This window comes from Engystomops pustulosus, chromosome 1 (assembly GCF_040894005.1).
Source record: "Engystomops pustulosus chromosome 1, aEngPut4.maternal, whole genome shotgun sequence".
In the NCBI taxonomy this organism is placed as follows: domain Eukaryota; kingdom Metazoa; phylum Chordata; class Amphibia; order Anura; family Leptodactylidae; genus Engystomops; species Engystomops pustulosus.
In genome coordinates, this window is record NC_092411.1 from 207,107,254 (window position 1) to 207,128,102 (window position 20,849).

Genomic DNA, 20,849 nt, shown 5'->3' on the forward strand with positions numbered 1-20,849 from the left:
TCAATTTCCAAGAGTCTCTGGTAACCTCTTCTCATTGCTATGACCTGTATATACTGGACATTTAATATAGTCCCAATAACTCCTATACAACTTGATTCTGCAATTGTAGGTAACTATACTATAATAAAAGATTAGTCACATGGTTACATAAACTTTTTCATCACTCTGAAGTAAACAAATAGTCTATTGGAGTGTCATCAAATAGTTTGCTGCAACTATTATTCAGCAGAGATAAAGCATTTAAAGTGAACCCAGCAAGTATTTTTTTCATAATATGTATGGCCCCAGCATGTAATGCATCAAGTTATCTACATTTCTTTGTTGCCTCTCACTAACCCTTTGTTGCTGAATAGTTAAAAGCTTTTAAGACCTTATCTAGTCACTGGGGAGGATAGTTACTTCAGCTGTCATGTAGTCATTGTTCTAAGGGAATCCAGTTTCTGCTGGCAGTTCAGAGGGCATGAGGCTGATATCAGACAATGAGAGACATGCCAATCAGGCCTCACAGAGTAGGATTTAGTGTGTTGACTGCAAGTCTATATGAGGATGCTTTCTGCCCCCATAACTAGTTAAAGGAAATCCACCATCAAAATAAAGTATGGATAAACCAGGGACAGTTACTTATAGATACAGGCACTGTGACTGTGTTAATCTTCTTATATGTGTTATCCATAGCATCCTTCTAAAATCAGCTTTTAAAATTATGCTAGTAAGCCTAAAGGACTGGGGGGGAATTACCAGAGCCCCTCCATGCTGCAGCTTCACAGGCAGTTATATTTGAATATGCCAATCTGAAGTTTTAAAAGAAATAAACTGATGTTGCAGCAACAGAAAGCTTAGTGAGGGTCACTATGTAAAAGGGGATTACTCGATAGGGTCAGCTTAAAAAGACTGGAAAAACCACATGAACCACATAAGAAAATAATTCATATAAGTTCTTATTGAAGCCGTCACCATCTGTACAGAAGTTCATGATTCTTTGAATGATTAGTCCAGTACTGCCAATGCAATGGTCAGTAGCCTTGGGAGTGGGACTATTATATTTGAGGGGATGGTACAGTTAGTAGACCCGTTGGCTTGATTTTGTTCATTCCACCATCCAGAATACAAACTCGGGGGTAGCCCAGCTTCACCAGATGTGCTGCAAACTAAGAGAGAAAACATTAGTCAAGATATCCTCAGCCAGCCCTCCATGTGTCTCTACACAAAGGCTAGCCATATGATATTCTTTTTCAGCTATACAACCATCTTATTAGAGGCAATTAACACATTAAATAATTGAGCAATTAGTTTAAAATACATGTAAAACTCTGAGAAATCTCAATACTGAATTGAGAGATTAATGTCTGAAGAAGTTTCACAGTATCTTACCCTTCCACAAGTTTATATGGAGTAGGAACATCAGTACACTGTAATGTACAACACAGGTTTCATCACAAGGAAGTGTTCATGTGTAATGTAATTGTAGAAAAACTGGAAACACATATACACTACAATATAGTGAGACCCCAGTATCTACAGGGAATAGGTGTCATGCCTCCCCATGAATGCTGGAATAAAGCTGGTATAAATTGTATAAGCAGCCTCTGCGTTACATACAAGGGTATTTCCATACAAATTATTTTTTCATCCCTGTGACAATAGGATTTTAAAAATTTTGTCATGGGAACAAGGAAATAAAGATTCATTGCAAACACCTTTGATAACTCTTACAGTTGATCAATGCAGCCTGAGGCTGAAGTTCAATAGATTACCAGCATTCAGAGACCTTCACCGAAGGTCACAGAAGTCAGTTGTCTGTAAGTCAGTTTTCCTGGTATTCCGGGAATATGAACATCTGATACAAAAAGCCATGATGCTATAAATAAATGAATACACAAAATGGAGCTTAAAGAGCATCTACCACCAGGAAAAAGGATTGTATGCAGAAGAGCTGGAGGGTCTCCAGGTTCCATAGGTGCAGTCTTTCATCACCAAGATGGCAAGTCCCATGATCCTTTGGTTCTCAGTAACTTAGTTCCAGTAGCCTCTGCAAATACAGGCGGTCCCCTACTTAAGAACACTCGACTTACATACGACCCCTAGTTACAAACGGACCTCTGGATATTGGTAATTTATTGTACTTTAGTCCTAGGCTACAATGATCAGCTGTAACAGTTATCACAGGTGTCTGTAATGAAGCTTTATTATTAATCCTGATTCTTATGACAACCCAACATTTTTAAAATCCAATTTTCACAGAGACCAAAAAAGTTCTGGCTGAGATTACAATGATAAAATATACAGTTCCGACTTACATACAAATTCAACTTAAGAACAAACCTACAGACCCTATCTTGTATGTAACCTGGGGACTGCCTATAGTTTGTATTATACTAAAATAAAAGTTTTTCAACAAGTTAGGTTAGGTTCCAGTATTACAGGAAGTCCCTGGGTTACATACAGGATAGGTTCTTTAGGTTTGTTCTTAAGTTGCATTTGTATGTAAGTCGGAACTGTCTATTTTATAATTGTAAAATTTTTTTGGTCTCTGTGAAAAATGGATTTTAAAAATATTGGATTGTCATAAGCACCAGGATTAGCAATACAGCTTATATATAGCTGTTTATGCCTGGCGCTAAAGTACAGTAAATTACCAACATCCAGAGGTCCGTTTGTAACTAGGGGTCGTCTGTAAGTCGGGTGTTCTCAAGTAGGGGACCACCTGTATTCAATTACAGATTACAGAGGCAGGCAGAAGGAATCTTCTATCAGATCTACTTATCTTTCTTATTCTTCATGGTAGGTTTCCTTTAATTTATTTAATCTACTTAATCTTCCCATTATTTATCTAACTTCACTTGCATACCATATTTTCCTCAAATTATCATTTCATACTTCCACATTAAGTTCCAAAGTATTCAGGACTCATTAAAAGAGATAAGATTAATAATAGCACTATGTCGCATTCTTAGGTTTCTTGCATTTATCATATGTCTTCAGATAATATTTGGATTAGACAGCCTAGTGATGCTAACTTGAACTTTTTATAGTTTGTGGGTGACATAAAGAAAATGAACTCCAGGACTGCGACACATACTCTCAGGGTGGGCTTATCATGCGATTTTACAAAGTGTGGAGCGTGAAAATCAGGACAGCTGACCAAGTCAAGTTCTCCTGTCAAGACTGGATCCAGTGTCACTTTTTACTGGCCAACATATTCCCATTCCTTTTACTGCTGTCTGCACTTTCCATAGGTATTTATGATCACCACTGTATACTTCAGCACTTACAGAGCAGACACTAGATATATTGTATTTACATTCCACAGCCAAAATGGGTTTGTAGTGGCTGCCAGCAGTTAAAATACATAAGAGCACGGATGATTCGATTTTCTGGAGATAATATCTTGCAGGGGATGTATTAACACAGAATTATGTTAACCCTAAAAATAGGAGTGCCGGAAGGTGATTATGTACATTTATTTTTTTATATGCTGAAGGGCAGCAGGGGGCATTTCATAACAGGAGTGGGGGGCTGGCTGCATGGGGAATTTGATAACTGGGGTGGCTGGCTGCATGGGGCATTTAATCAAACGGGGGGGGGGGGGGGGTTCCTTGGGGCATTTGATAACTGGGATGGCTGGCTGCATGGGGCATTTGATAACTGGGGTGGCTGGCTGAATTGGGCATTTCAAAACTGCGGGGCTGGCTGTATGGGGCATTTCCTAACAGGGGAGCTGGCTGCATGGGGCATTTCCTAACAGGGGAGCTGGCTGCATGGGGCATTTCCTAACAGGGGAGCTGGCTGCATGGGGCATTTCATAAATGGAGGAGGCGGTGACCAAAGCCTTTCCCACCCTTCTACTCGAGTCAACACAGTAAACATTGTAATAGTGAAAAGATGTAATGGTATGAAAATGATGATACAATAATATAAAATATAAAATAATCCCCTGCTCCTTATTTTAGATTTTTCCTCCAGCTTTTAAGTATTCTGCACGGCATATAAAATGGTGCCACTAAGAAATACATTGGTAAACAAACAAAAAAACATATAATAAAAATTATGGCTTTTGAAAAATTAAAAAAAAAACTGGGATACAGCTAGAAAGAGATAAAAAGTATCAATTGTCCATACAGCAAGTTGAGGTAACTTAATGCTCTTGACAACTCAGACAACTCTGATACCAATGAATTGAGCACAACACAATTCTGTGGGAGAGCAGGGAGTCATCCATTGTGTAGACAGTGAATGGATCCCATGAAAAAAACAGGAGTCGGTCCTTAATAAACTTTTCATGAAAAAAAAGTACATTTCATTTTGAACACTATGTTAGACTCATACTACAGCTGCCAGCTTAGCACTTATCACACATGTAAATGTCTTGTGGGAAAAATCAGCAGTGTGCCCTAAAAGCATTCCTGCCCGTTACAATGGCATTAGTAAAAAGAAGCATCTAGTTAGTATTTTGCAGAATAACCTGATTTATTTGTGACAGGATAATTGGCTGATCAAAGAAACTGTGACTATAATAGCTAACAGCTTATAACACCTTACGACTCACCTTTGTGAGTGATTAGAGCAATAGGGGAGAGCAGGTGTAAGTGGTGGCCTCGACAGGGGGTGCGGCAGTATTGGGGGATTTCATTTATCTGTACCAGGGAGTTACCTTTATGTAAATCTCTGCTACTTGAGAATGTATCAATCTGGAATATAAGAATATATTTTACGTCTATACTTAGCAGTTGATATCAATGGACTACCTGATATGTAAACTGGGTTCCCCAATGGTAAACCTTCACTTGAATTCAACAGTACGATGTGGGCCAATTTAAAAGAAATTCACCTAATCTAAAGTCATTAGCATGGTATTTGTACAAGGAATCATACAATTAAGTATCTGAAGTCACTATGGACATAAAAGTAGCTCTGTATACATGAAAACAATAATATACAGTATTTTTCAGACTATAAGGCGCACCGGAGTATAAGGTGCACCATCAATAAATGCCTGCTAAAACGTCTAGGTTCATATATAAGGCACACCGGAGTATAAGGCGCACCTGATTATAAGGATGAATGACCAGCAGGTGGCAGACCTGTGCACAGTTCATGGCAGCTGTTGTCTGTAAGTACGGTTCATATATAAGGCGCATTGGACTATAAGGCGCACCTTTGATTTCTGAAAAAAAAAATCAAAGGATTTTTAGTGCGCCTTATAGTCCAAAAAATACGGTACTACAGGGGGCTGGGTAAAATTAGGGGCCTTGGCTTATACTCATATATATATAGTGTATCTATATAGTCCAAAAAATACGGTACTACAGGGGGCTGGGTAAAATTAGGGGCCTCGGCTTATACTCATATATATATAGTGTATCTATATAGTCCAAAAAATACGGTACTACAGGGGGCTGGGTAAAATTAGGGGCCTCGGCTTATACTCATATATATATATATATATATATATATATATATATATATATAGTGTCTCTATATGACAGTAGTAGGCTACCAAAAATGGGAAACATATAATGAATATAATGAAGTTGACAAATCATGCCATGTGTTCCACTTTACCATTTTTTCCATGTTCTCATTCTTCCCAATCTTTTGTTTGATTGCTTGTGTACTTTAATAAGGTCAAATGTGACAATCTAAATCATCCAGAATCGTTTGGTACATATGTTGGCACTATTAATTATTCCTTCAAGTAATATTTCTCTATTGATGAGCAAGTGTTCACATTATGTGAATGCTAACAGTAGAAGAACAAATGCTACAGATAATAATATACCTTTTAATATTACAATATCAAAATGACACGAGGGGAAGCATGAATTTTCAACGCTGTCAAGAAGAGAAGTTCTGCCACTATAAATTATGGAAAAAGAACAAATGGAGCTTTAACTTGTATTACCATGGCTTTAACAAAGCCTTTGAAATGGAAAAGCCATGCTAATTTGGAATGGAGTTGTGGTTTTAATCTCACATTATTTACATTCTCTAAACCTCTCTACCAGTATAAGGGCGAATGCTTGGCACAGAGATGGCAAAGCCATAACAAAAGCTTTTCGTTTCATGCCAGGGCATAAATAGACCAAAAGTCGGAGAGGTTTTTTGATCTATACATTCCCTGCGTCTTACTAATTCCCACATCATCAAACTTCAAATAAACTCTAGGGTACCGCCATTACCACTGACTGAGCTTTGAAAACTGCTCTGCTCCTTGTACAGAGACTGAATAGACTGACCAGGAGATTATGTGACTACCTAACAAGGATTTCCAACATCATAACTAAATGCACCATAAATGAATGGGTGGGTTGCGGGAGAATAATTCAAGCCAGGGGAATGCATAATCTTGGACAATTTTCTACTTTTTTGTTTTCGATTTCATTCTTGATGCCAAATACACAAGGTTTGACATCTCTATGACCAAGTTCACACCTGCAGAAGATCATTTGTTTACCTTCAGATACACATTAGGTGCGGGGAAAAAAGAAACTTTGAAATGTAAGTGATTTCAAACTCATAATTGTTTTGTGCCTCAACTGCCGCGCTGTGTTTTGTGATTTCTTATTTTTTCTGGAAAACTTCAATCGATTGCACTTTTTAATTGTTTTTTATTGTTTCAAAGGAAATCCTTGATCCTGGTGGTAGATGTCCTTTAACAGTATATAAGGCAAAACATTTACGTTACCTAAAACATTGTGGCAGCAACAACAGTGCAACATAGTCTGGTTACACTACCGTCAGCAAATATGTTGGGATGTTTTCTCTACTAGGTATTAACCGCTAGGCGCACCAGGACGTTATAGTACGTCCCCGGGGCTAGATACTTAGCGCACGGGGACGTTCTATAACGTCCTGCTTCTGGCACCGGCTCACGAACGGAGCCGGTACCAGAAGCAGCGGCTGTCAGCTGTCTAGTACAGCTGACAGCCTGCGCTAACAACCGCGATTGGAGCCGGCGTGCGAGCATGACCGCGGCGTGTAAGGGTGTTTGCGCTGTGGATCGGATCCCCCGTGCCGCTTACCGGGGGATCCGATCCACTTCTGGGCAGCTCCGAGGACTGGCATGTGCCCCGGAGCTGCCCAGTCTCCCTGGCAGTCAGACCCCTTCCGGGTCTGACTGCAAACTGTCTGAGCATGCGCAAGCTTGCTCAGACAGTTTACACTGCTCTACAATAAAACAGTATTGTAGAGCAGTGTATTGAACTTGAACCAGTGATCAGAGCATCACTGGTTCAAGTTCAAGTATGTATAATTAAAAAAATGTAAAAAACACTAAAGTTAATACATTAGAATAAATAAAAAATAAATGCATTAAAATATAAGCCCCTAAAATGTCACTTTCCTATAAAAACACTTAATAAAGTATAAAAAACACAAAAACACAAAAGACCCCTGCATATTTGGTATTGCCGCGTCCGTAACAATCTGTATAATAAAACAGAATCATTACTGGACCCGCATGGTACACGCCGTAGAAAAAAACCGCAAAAACGTTGCGAAAAAAGATCATTTTTAATTAATACCCTATAAAAAGTGCTCTAAAAAGTAATTTAAAAAATGTTATGCACTCCAAAATAAGCCCATTAAAAAGAACAACTCTTCTTGCAAAAAATAAGCCCCTAACCAGATTTGTCAACCGAAAAATAAAAAAGTTATGCATATGAAAGAAAGGTGATGCTAAAATGAACAAGATTTTCTCCAAATTGGTTTTTATTCAGTACAATTGAATAAAATACACAAAACCCCGACATATTTGGTATCCCTGCGTCCGTAACAATCTGCATAATAAAACAGAATCGTTATTAGATCCGCAAAGTGAACCCCGTAAAAAAAAACCCCAAAAAAAGCTCCAGAAAAAAGATCATTTTCAATTAATACCCTATAAAAATGCTCTAAAAAGTGATTTAAAAAATGTTATGCACTCTAAAATAAGACCACTAAAAAGAACAATCCTTCTCGCAAAAAATAAACCATTAAACAGATTTGTGAGGCGAAATATAAAAAAGTTATGCATATGAAAGACGGTGATGCTAAAATTAACAACATTTTTGCCAAATTACTTTTTATTCAGTAAAAATGGGAAAAAATAAAAAATCTATATAAATGAGGTATTTTTGTAATCGTGGCGACCCATAGAATAAAAATAATATACTATTTTTATGGTATGGCAGACGGCCAAAAAAAACCCCATAAAAATCTTCCTGAAAAGTGATGATTTTCATTTCCTCCACCAACAAAGAGTTAATAAAATCTCACCAATTAGCCTATAGATTCCCCCAAATTACGTACCAGAAAAGTGCATCTCATGTGGCAAAAGAAATAAGCCCCTATAGGTCCACATTAAAAAAAAGAAAAAAATTATAGCCTGTACAATGTGACATAGCAAATCTGATCTGGATGGCGCCTCCTTCCCTTCTATTCCCGGCCGTGCGCCCATACAGCTGGTTACCACCACATATGGGGTATCCGTGTACTTGGGAGAAATTGGGTAACAAACTTTGTGGAGCCTTTATTCATTTAATCCATTGTAAATGTTTAATTTTTTCACCCAAAATGGGTGTATTGTGAAAAAATATTACAATTTGCAGACTGCACCTCCATTTTGATTTAACCCCTATAAAACACTTAAAGGGTTAACAAACTTCTTAAAAGTGGTTTTTCATACGTTGAGGTGTGTAGTTTCCACAATGGGGTAATTTACGAGTCTCACTATTACTTAGGCCTCTCAGTGTCAATTAGAAGTTGAGCAGGTCCATCTAAATACAGGTTTTGGTGATTTTACAAAAAATGTGAAAAATGATACCTAAATTCTGAGCCTTATAACATTCTAGTAAAATATGTGTAATCTTAAAAAACCATGCCAACATAAAGCAGACATTTGGGAAATGTAAGTTATGAATTTATTTGGGAGCTATGACTATCTGCATCAAAAGTAGAGAATTTAGAACTTTGAAAATAAAGAATTTTTCCAAATTTTTGCCAAATTTTGTTTTTTTTCATAACTAAACGCAAAAGATTTTATCCAAAATTTTTAAACTAATTTGAAGTACAATGTGTCACGAGAAAACAATCTAAAAATCCCCTGGATATCTCATAGCGTTCCAAAACTATAACCACTTATAGTGCCACAGGTCAGATTTGAAGAATGGGGCCGCGTCCTTAAGGCCAAAAGAGGCTGAGTCCCATAGGGGTTAACACCTTATTTGGCATCTAAAGCAAAAATAAACACGGGGCTAACCGCAGTTCAGTTAAGCTAATCTCATTGGTTTTAAAGACTATGGACTTCCAGAAATCTATTATTTTTGGGCATGTCCACCATAGATGCTCTTTGGCATCTCCAACATACATCTGGTAGAGTGTCAATTGCAGAGCATGACGGGTCAACAGCTTGAATGTTCCTCGTAAAATTGCTTTTATCTCTGTGTCTGCAAATTGAACTCCAATATCTTCCTCCCACTTTTTAAAATAAGGAGGGGGTCCCTCGGCCGAATAGGAAAGTAGATACTTGTAAATCTGTTTTGAGAGCCCTTTTGAGGATGGAGGTCTCTTAACACATTTTTCCAACCATGTAAAGTCCAGGGTCCTTTGAAGCTTATCCACTTTCTTCTGGACTCCTCCCTGGGATTCAAGCCATTCTCCAATTAAGATGCCCTGGTTATCTTCCCAGAAAAAGGGTTCCAGCCTCTTTGATGTATTTTCAAGGTACCGTAACAATGCTACCAGCATTGCCTCCATATGCTCCCCGATTAGTTTCCACTTCCACTTTCCACGAATAACAAGCCTTTTGTAAAGGCTGTGTGTGTATTTTTTAGATCTTGTTGTTGCATACCCCACGTTTCCAGCTGAACACACAAGTTATCAGGTTTTTTCTGGGTCAGCCGTGACCACCTCTGAAATTGGGCCATCGAGTAAAAGTCAGACCAAGCCCTCCTTTACTCCTAACAGCATTTGGTAGCACAATCTGGATTTCTTACTTGCCCATATAAAGGAGCAAAGCAATTTTTGCATGCTTATCAAATAAGTGACGTGGCAGTGCTACTGGGATCGTGTGGAGAAGGTATGTGAGTTTCAGGACTATATATGTTTTTAATAAATTCTTTCTGCTGCACCATCAGACAAACAGAATATTTATGTATAATCAGCATTTATTGAGTAGCAAAGGACAAACAAAGCAAGAGTAATCACCCAATGCATTGGTCATGCATGACCTAATTGAAAGAGCCATAGAGTACACAGATCACATTATGCGACAATAAATATTCATCATAATGAAAACAATCGTCCAGACAACAAACAGCTGTCGTTGGAAACAGTAATGTCAAGGGAGGCTCTTTTATGACCAAGAGTAAGAACAAAAGTACAACCAAAAGTAAGAAGAAAGTGGGAAAGGGTCCGCAGAGTCCCTTGCATCCCTCTCCTCAATCTTTTGTATGAACCGGATTTCCTGTAGCCATTCCACCATTGTAGGGGCTCTTCCAGTGTCTTGGTATTACAGTTCGTGAATCCGCCAAGAAGTGGTGAAGCGGATCTTTCTTACACGAAGAGATGGAACCCAGCAGGACCGAGAGGAGCGTCAGCTGCAGGGAGACCGGAACCGACTGATCTATAGGTGTCAAAGACCATGGTCCAAAAGGGCTGGAACACAGAGCAACTCCACCATATATGCAGGATCGAACCCACCTCCGCACCGCACAGCAGGGGCATCTTATGAGCAAAGAGGAATGATTTCTCCCATTCATCATCTGTCAGAATCATGGACAGGTCATATTGCCATGCTCCCACAAACCCTGGCTGAACTGGGGATGAGTTTTACAGTAATATACAATCTAGAAATGGCATGCTCTGGTTGGGATGGGAGAATAAAAAGGCCTTTAAACTCTGTAAGGGAGAGGCTGAACCGTGAGGGATCAGGGTCAGCCCTAACAAAGGAGGCCAATTGCTGGTATTCCATCCAGGACAGTGTCATGTCGGAGTTTGAGGCCCCCAGTGCGTCCCAGGAAGGAAACTGTGCGTCAGCAACTCCCCAGCCCATTCTAACGTTGTTAGTAGCCTCCCAACAAAGGTATCTGTGGCTGGGGTGAGGGGTCCCAGTAGTCTTGCCAATGTCCCCCACGTGGCTTGTGTCCCAAGCCTGAAAGAGGTAGAAGAAGAACAGCGAGTGTGAAATGTCAGGAGTTCTGTGGGTTGGTATGAGCCATAATATGGAGCCTAAAGAGGGGTGGGCTAGATCGATTTCTAGTTGAACCCATTGTTTTGTTTGGGCATGATAGTGCTAGTCTAGTAGTCGCTGTATTAAGGCTGCAGTATGGTATATTTTAGGGTCTGGCAGGGCCGCCCCTCCATAGCTTTTAAGGCATGACAAGGTGGCAAAGCTGATCCTGCAGTTTTTGCCTCCCCAAATAAACTTTCTAAAGGCCGCCCAGATAGCTGTAAAAAAGGAGTACAGGGGATGGATTGGGAGGGTCTTGTATAAGTAGAGTCATGGCATCACATCTATTTTTAACACGTTAATACGCCCGAACCACGATATGTGACCGCTGCGGTAGCGGGCCAGATCTCTAACAGTATGGTCCAGGATAGTTTTATAGTTTAGGCTGTATAATAGGGACAGATCAGTATTTGAAGTGTGTTTGGTGCCACTTAAAAGGGAACTGAGACCCTAAGTGTGCAACCTCTGAGGCTGGTAAAGTGACGTTCTGAGATACGGACTTGGTGAGGTTTACCTTGAAGTTGCTTAGGTGGCCGAACCTTGAGAACATTGCGAGGATAGACGGGAGGGAGACTCAGGGCTGGGACATGTACAGGAGCAAGTCTTCTGCCTAAAACACAGTTTTGTATTGTATGGGGCCAATTTGTAGACCGTGTACACTGGGGTTGCTACGAAGAGCGATGGCCAGATGTTCCATAACCAGGACGTAGAGCAAGGGTGACAGTGGGCATCCTTGCCTGGTCCCATTTCTCATAGAGAAAGAGTTAAACAAAATCAAGGAACCTGGGGCCTACTCTGATCTGCGCCAAACAAACAGAATATTTAGTGATTGCAGGATCATCGGGCCCCAATATGTCTGTGTTTATGGGAGCTCATCTCACCCAACCTTTAATGAACGTATGTACAACAGGCGTTCTCTCAATTGACTAACCACCAAAGAAAGTCTCTTTACGATTCTCTGTTTCTCCTTCTTGGCACTATTATTCAAAACCTTCCATGATTCTGATGTCAGCAGTGCAGGGAGACTGGTGTTGTCAGGAAATGGCATCCAAGATGGAACATCTTTTGGTTCGATACCTAACTGTTTTCATGCAAAGCTCAGATCTTCTGGGGTCCTTATGACCACCCGCTTACCATTCTTTGACACCAAAAGATAAAGCCAGCGAAGTTGGCTAAGGTGGAGCGAGCTAAATAGATATATCATGTTCTGCAAACTTTAACTCCTCCTTTTCTCTTGCTCTGTGTACATGAGAAGTCCACAAATAACATCCCTCACGGGATCTGTTGGTAGCTGTTTTGCACAAAGCGCCATATGGAATCATTCGACATGTATCTGCGTATATATCAGTGAATATGTCGGAGGCAACTTTGGGTAGCTTACCATGGAATATTTCCTCTGGTATTCCTCTTATCCGCACATTTTTCCTGCAGATGCGATTTTACTAATCCAACAGGGCTGCGATGAGCTGTGTTCTGTGACCCTCTAAATAGTCTTATAGCCTCTTCAAATTAAAATCATGCTAATTCATTGACAAGGCGACTTTTCCATTCCAGAAAACTTGCCTACAAGTCATGATAAATGCTGCTCAAAGCTCTCCCGGTGTATGATGTTGTTATATCTCCCCCAGGGTACTTACTGTGGCCCTCATTTTCAGGTACACAAATTCCAAACAAAAGGCACAAGGGCCAAATCCAGTCTCCAAATTTTATGTGGACACAAGGTTGTAGGATATAGACATCAGATTCAGTTTTTAGATACAGTGCTACAACACCCATTACCCTGCTTAATACTGCACAATAACTCTAGCACATACAATTAACATGCTGTCCTTACTCTTCAGCTACCACATGCTCAGAATATTACAACCATTGGTGGGGTAGAAGATGTTGGAAAAGGGAGAACTTCTGAATGGTCCAGATATGAACAGTGGGATTGGGTTTTACATGGTTTAGATGAGAACGTTACAGACATGGTGAGAGAAAAGTGTGTTGGCCTCTCAAGGTTCACAAGCAGTGCAGCAGCAAGCAAATGCTTTGAGAATTCTTATCAAGGCTGAAATCTTGACTAGTGAATAAAAACCAGCCCCTGGAAAGGACAGATGTATTAGAGCATATCTTTGTAATGGAGAATCCAGCTTCAAAATGAAGCAGCACTCTAAAACCAAAAAAGCCTTTTTGGAATAGTTTACAAAATATAGAAAATTCCCATTTTCAATCATGTTCAAAAGATTGTCCAATTCCTCTTCTCTTATTTAGTATATGACAACATTTCTATAGACTAGGTTGAAATGGTGTATAAGAGCACACACAATGGGGCTTATTTACTAAGGGTCCGTGCATGCACTTTATCGGACTTTCCGGCGTTTTCCGGTTTCGCACGTCTATGAAAGGTATTTAACAGGGGTCTGCGCTGGCATTGTGTCATACACGGTCAAATTTTGGTGCAGCTGCTCTGGCTTTCATACAACAGAAATTGGGGGGCGTGCCGTGCGGGATTTAACTTTCAAAATGTCATATGCAAACAAAAGAAAAAAAAAAGTGGATGCACAAAACTGGCCCATACAAAGAATGCTTTAATAAAAAAAAATATATCAAAAATGACATTAAAGACACCACAATTATAAAAACAATTAAAAATGTGTCACAATGGCACAATAACTCCCAGTGGGAGAGGGAACCTAGTCCCAAACCCAGAAGCAACCCACACCACTAACGCCAAGTCCCTCTAGTAACCCCCTGCTTCTACACTGAATATATCGGAAGTCCTGGAAAAAATATGTTGTTATGTACAATACCTCACAGGAGAACCAGGTAGAAGTTCAGTATAATCCCAGAACACAAAGATAAAAGTAAATAAGGTAGGTCAGGCGGGGGGAAGAAGGAGGAGTGTGGGTGGGAGACCCCACGCGTTACGTCACGTTACCGTGACATCCTCAGGGGTGCACTTGGCCTTAGTATACATTTACATACCTCTATGATGTGCTGTTCCTTTTTGTGAGTAACTTTCAAAATGTGTCGCAAGACAATGCACTTACATGCACCACGAAGAAGAACTCCTTCGGACCTGAGTGGGGAAGCGTCACATGCAGGATATTGGGCGCCTGATCGTAGTGAATCACGTCAGAGTGCATTCTCGTCGGACAATGCACTTTCGGGAACTTCGTCAGACAGGGAAGTAAATGTGCCCTAATATGCTGAAAAGTAGCATGTGGCTATTAACAGTAAAGTATTTTCTGATTAGTAGGTAGTGTGGATCCTTATTAATGGGAATAATGCAAAAGTAGAGGTAGAATCTTCACCTCCACAGAAATAAAACTGTATTATGAAAATACTGGATGCCCGTTGTGCCTTCCCTTTCAGTGTCACAAAAACTTCACTGAAGTAACCTGATGAGCATCCTACTTACCGTACATATACTTGAGTATAAGCCGACCCGGGTATAAGCCGAGACCCCTAATTTAACACAAAAAAACTGGAAAAACCTATTGACTCGAGTATAAGCCAAGGGTGGGAAATGCATTGGTCACAGGCCCAGTATATAGCCAGCCAGCCCCTGTAGTATATAGCGTGCCAGCCCCTGTAGTATATAGCCAGCCAGCCCCCTGTAGTATATAGCCTGCCAGCCCCTGTAGTATATAGTCACCAGCCCCCTTTAGTATATAGCTTGCCAACCCCAATATATAGTCATGGCCATAAGTTTTGAGAATGACACTAATATTAAATTTTCACATGATCTGTTGCTCTCTGGTTTGTATGTGTGTTTGTCAGATGTTTTTATCACATACAGAAATACAAATGCAATCATATTATGAGTAACAAAAGCTTTTATTGACAGTTAGAACGAGTTAACGCAGCAAGTCAATATTTGCAGTGTTGACCCTTCTTCTTCAGGACCTCTGCAATTCCCCCTGACAGATATCAATCAACTTCTGGACCAAATCCTAACTGATTGCAGTCCATTCTTGCACAATCAATGCTTGCATTTTGTCACAATGTTTTTGTCACAAGGTTTTTGTGTGGTTTTCTCAATGGGATTAAGATCTGGTGAGTTTCCAGGCCATGTTTTGTTACCTGAGCCATTTAGTTATCACCTTTGCTTTATGGCAAGGTGCTCCATCATGCTGGAAAAGGCATTGTTGATCACCAAACTGCCCTTGGACGGTCGGGAGAAGTTGTTCTTGGAGGACATTCTGGTACCATTCTTTATTCATGGATGTGTTTTTAGGCAAGACTGTGAGAGCCGATTGCCTTGGTTGAGAAGCAACCCCACACATGAATGGTTGCAGGATGCTTTACAGTTGGCATGAGACAAGACTGGTGGTATCGCTCACCTTGTCTTCTCCGAACAAGCTGTTTTCCAGATGTTCCAAACACTCGGAAAGGGGATTGATCAGAGAAAATGACTTTCCCCAGTCCTCAGCAGTCCACTCCCTGTACCTTTTGCAGAATATCAGTCTGTCCCTGATGTTTTTTCTGAATAGAATTGGCTCCTTTGCTGCCCTCCTTGATACCAGGCGTTGCTTTAAGAGTCACCGCCTCACAGTGCGTGCAAATGCACTCATACCTGCCTGCTGCCATTCCTGAGCAAGCTCTGCACTGCTGTTAGCCCGATCCCGAAGCTGAAACACTTTCCCTGTAGGGCCAGTTTTGTGCAGTGCAATGATGACTGCACATGCTAATTGCCATTATAAAACATGATGCAGTAGACATTGTAAAAATTAACATTTGTATCATTCTCTAAACTTATGGTCATGACTGTATAACCAGCCCCCTGTAGTATATAGCCTGCCAGCCCCCTGTAGTATATATCCTGCATGTTCCCCTGTAGTATACAGCCTGCCAGGCCCCTGTAGTGTATAGCCTGCCACCCCCCTGTAGAATATAGTCACCAGCCACCTCTAGTATATAGCCAGTCCATAAAAAAAACCCAAACTCCGTTCTCTCCATTCCGGCGGCCCGGACAGCTCCTCTTCTATCTTCACGTTCGTGGCAGTTCCCCTTCTATCTTTATGTTCGCGGCAGCTCCTCTTCTTTCTTCAGTCCGTCGCACAACTGTGTAATCCGCTGCTGACATCACAGAGTGATTAATCCAATGGGATATATGTAACTCTCCTATTGACCGTCATACACAAGAAGAAATCTCTATTCGCATGTCATCAGTTGACTACATTCAGTTACAGATGTCAATCATGTATTGGCTAGACATTAAGATGATCAAAAAACAAAGCTAACTGGGAACTGTTCTCATTCTGCAGTTGCCCAAATCTAATCAGATTCTAACCAGATCTTCCAGAAAGTATAATACACAATCAATGGAGCGTAAATTAATTCACTGAACCCTGTGAAACATAACTTGCAAGACTAACACTACAATGACTTTATGCAGTTTCCACAAAGAGACAGAAAACACTTTAGATTGTCTCCAGTAGATCGGTCATGAAGTCAGTGACCGAGGAGCCATAGCTGTGAGAAGAGAACTGAGCTAGGATTTCTCTTGGCTAGCCGCACATATATACGTTAGGGAAGGCACGATCCTCAGAAAAACACTCTCCTTATTCCCACAAACAAGGCTTGTAATGTGCTTGACAGTAGTAGATAACAGAGCATTAAGAAATTATTTTCACAAGGACTATAAATAGCACTGCTTTTCTCCAGTCATCTTGCTTCCATTAAGACCAGAGCAAGGAATTAAACAAAGAGAAATTTCTATAAAGTACAGATCACACATGAGGTAGGCTGCTTCCATATCATGCTTCATCCCTCTGCTGGACTTATCAGGGGTACGTATTCTGCCTTAAAGGAAACCTACCAGTTCAAATGGTAGGGGTAAGCTGTAAATACCGAGCACCAGCTCAGGGTGAGCTGGTGCCGGTGCTTACTTTCATTAGTGTTATTAACCGCTGTATCGCGGTTTAAACACTTTTTAAAGTTTATAGCTGTAGCTGCTTCGGCGCTGCGTGCGCAAGACTACATAGGAAGTGCCGGAGACGTCGCGCGCGCACGGTCGCGCGCAGCTCCGAAGCAGCTACAGCTATAAACTTTAAAAAGTGTTTAAACGTGATGCAGCGGTTAATAACACTAACGAAAGTAAGCACCAGCTCACCCTGAGCTGGTGCTCAGTATTTACAGCTTACCCCTACCATTCTAACTGGTAGGTTTCCTTTAACAGGGCAAATGACCAGTTGGACCTGTTTTGTAATTACTTTTAATCTGTATGGCTGTAGAATGTTAAGCCAAGAAAAAAAATAATCTTCTTTGATGTTAAATAGTTTTGTGTAAAAAATGCAAAAAAAAAAAGTTTTTAATATACAGTTCCTAAATCTTGATAAACAAACATACTTGTAATATTATATTATTAATCCACAACCTGCTTGCATTGGCTACACATAACACAGAGTGCATATATCAGATTGTTTTATTACTATGTGCTTTGGAAAAAAAATGTTCCAACAAGCAATAGTCTTCAGTCTATCAGTTTGACTGTTGACAGAATTTTTATTTTATACATGAGTTTCCTGATAACAGGTGCATTTTATACTTCCATTTAGAAATTCTGCACTGCAAAGTTTTCAGGTTTTTTTTAAAACTTTCCTAGCCATGATATAACTGATAACTGATCTATCAAATCATTATAACTTCTATTGGGAACAGAGCCTTGACCTCATAATAGTTCCAGTAGGATCCACATATTAGTTAGCTTGATATAGAGCAATAAACCTATAGAGCAGGGATGTTATACACTGTAAATATGCCATAAATTATTGAGACTGAAATATTCATTAAATTGAAAATCAGTGTGAAATGCATGCACCTAATGCAAGTCTGACAAGGGATTGAAAGATGTCATAACATAGTAACCATTTTGCCTGGGTTGCTCTTTGAAGTTCCTTAATATAGGATAAATTTAGTCCCTTTGTGTATAGGCAGAATGAGAGCTCTGGAACCTCTTCTCAGCACATCGTTGTCTTCAGAAAGCCAGTAGTGTTGGCTGCATGTTCCTAAACCTGTAGTACAGCACCATATGCTAAAGATTCTTCATACAGCTAATGGAATACAGATTTGTTATTTGTGTGGTTGATAAAAAATGTTTGTTTGACTGCTATTTTTGGAAAGAGCGTGGAATTGACATCTGATAACATACTTCAGCTGTTTTCTTATCATGTGTACAAGAACGTTTCATGTTTTAGATTTTACATGCACTACCTCCAAGCAGTAGTCTTGAAATGCTTAATATATGTGTGGGCCGATGGGGTCTGGGGGATGGCCAAGCAAAGCACTGATTACAATTTATCAGAGTGAAGGTGGTTGTTGATTTCCATACAAGTTGTAGAATCTCTGGTTTCTGTTGAATTTTTGTGGAAATAAAATGTAAAAAAGAATACGTGCTTGCTTGAACAGTACCAAGATCTCAATATTGTGCATACATATATGTGTAAACTTTAGGAGAAAATGGGGTAGCACACCAATATAACCACAATCTTCATAGAATTGGTAACCCGCTTTTCTCAAATTATAAAGCAGTTTTGTAATATTTAAAAGAATTTCAAAATATGGTTTCACTTAAAGAATTGCAAAACAATTGACTTCTCTTATTCATGCGGTCTTCATAGTGATTTGTTCCTTTTCAAAAGCAGATACATGAATACCAAAATAGCTAGATCTATGCCAGGGTCAGAAGAAACGGTTGTGCTAATGGTCTGCAAATAAAACTCATACCAGCTTCAAGGGAACCTGTCATCAGTAGCCCTTTTCTAGCTCCCCCATGGCAAAGAGTTTTTATAGTAAAAATGGCTTTTTCCGAAAAAAAAAAAAATGGATCAAAGTGTACCTTTCTGTATAATATTCTGTATTCCCATGGGAGTGATCAGTGAGAAGTGGTTTCCCCCACCCACGGGAAACTGATCGTTATGCATCCATTTCAAATTAAAAAACTTCCCATATCTTCTCCCCCCATTGTTTCCGCACTCACTGGCCACTCCCACGGGACTAGGGACACAGCTCTACCTACAGAAAGGTAAACTTTGATCTAACTTATCTTTTTTTACTATAAAAACTCTTTGACCATGTGTTCACTATTGTCTATGGGGACATGAGAGGAGCCAGAAAAAGGGGGTCTGATGACAAAATAGTCATCTGTAGAGAGGTTTCAGGGTTCTTGCCCTCATCAGTGCTGAATGGCATGCATAGAAGCTAGTAGTGGAGACTTATTGCCTGCTAATATAATTTGTACAGCTGCCTAATTCTCTGTTTAATCTGACAAGAAAATGTTCCAGGATCATGAGAAAGCAGAGGATTAGAACTGCAATACTTGACTACATGTTATGAACACAAAATGAATACCTGAAGGCTCCTTGCAGAATTCCTTCATGCTGACATCGCTCAAAACAAAATCACATTAGTCTCTTTTAGCGATTGACTGAAAATTAAAACATTTAGGATGATCCAGAGCTCTCCTGTGCCTGCCGGATGCTGTCGTTTGTTTGGGGTACCTTAACTTCCCATAACACATTCTATGCTTTATGTAGTGTCATTATCTTGTCATAACACAGGAAGGTTGAGGGTTATATTACATTTGGTATACTGATGTCTCATGTGGAGCTCTATAAATTTATGGCTGTTTTATGAGCTAGAAAAACACAATCATGTATGTTGACGTGGAGAGTGAAGAATTGTGAAAAAAACTTTAGATGACCAATTATTCTGTATGCATGTAATGCATTGTGAAAATTCATACAGGGGTTTTCCAGGTTAAAAATATTGATAACATAACCATGAAACAGGTGCTCAATATCAGATTCTTAGAGGTCCAACACACAACACCTCCACAGTAATTAACAGAGAATGGTACATCTGCATTATCATTAAAAAAGTATATTTACATTTTACGTCATGCATTTTCTGCCAATATTATTAGCATTTCATGACAGAAAATAAATATATTTTACCTTAGAATGGGTTGAAGACATTTCTAGACTTACCTCTGCTGCATTTGTTGACACATGCCCAACAGACACAATAACTTTGCCTTTAAAACTCTGAAGCGTGGCACTAGCAGGACCTGGCACCAGCTCTCCATCTGCAGTGAAAGCAGAGCCAAATGGCATATTGATACTACCCGGTATATGTCCTCGATTAAAGCTGTGGTGAGATAGTTAAGGTACATAGAAAATATACTTTGAGAATACATCTTACATTTAATTATCATTTGGCATAAGACCATGGCGGGATTTCAATATTCCAAACGGTAACACTTGGATTGAGTAGTTCCAGGGGTCATGTGACCTACTTCATTCAATGAGTGGCTTTCTCAGTCACGGAATCAACTTGGAAAATGGAAGTGAATTCCTGTGTCCAGATAGGCCAATTATTAAAGAAGTTGTTCCTTTCTTTTTTTTTTTTTTTTTCTTGTTCCGGCCTAATTTTTAATGTTGTTTCCTTTGAATACAGGAAGGATCACATTCAATTTCTAATTGAATTTTAAATTTAAATAAAGTAGAAATACCGTATATACAGGCTGTCCCCTACTTGAGAACACCTGACTTACATACGACCCCTAGTTACAATTACCTCTTGGTAATTTACTGTACTTTCGTCCTAGGCCACAGTGATCCCCTGTAGCAGTTATCACAGGTGTCTGTAA

At 39.8% G+C, this 20,849-nt stretch overlaps 1 protein-coding gene across 3 annotated transcripts in view; it reads right to left on the reverse strand.

The window, feature by feature from the left end:
* Positions 1 to 919: 919 nt before the first annotated feature.
* The window catches only part of TBCK (TBC1 domain containing kinase), a 194,937-nt gene continuing 175,007 nt past the window's right edge, over positions 920 to 20,849 (reverse strand). For all 3 annotated transcript variants that reach the window (XM_072119073.1, XM_072119083.1, XM_072119092.1), the window contains 2 exons: positions 20,188 to 20,347; positions 920 to 1,148 (listed from right to left, as the gene is read on the reverse strand). In XM_072119073.1, coding sequence (XP_071975174.1) covers positions 1,038 to 1,148; positions 20,188 to 20,347 — 271 coding nt within the window. In that variant the 3' untranslated portion in view covers positions 920 to 1,037. The remainder of the gene's footprint in view (positions 1,149 to 20,187; positions 20,348 to 20,849) is intronic.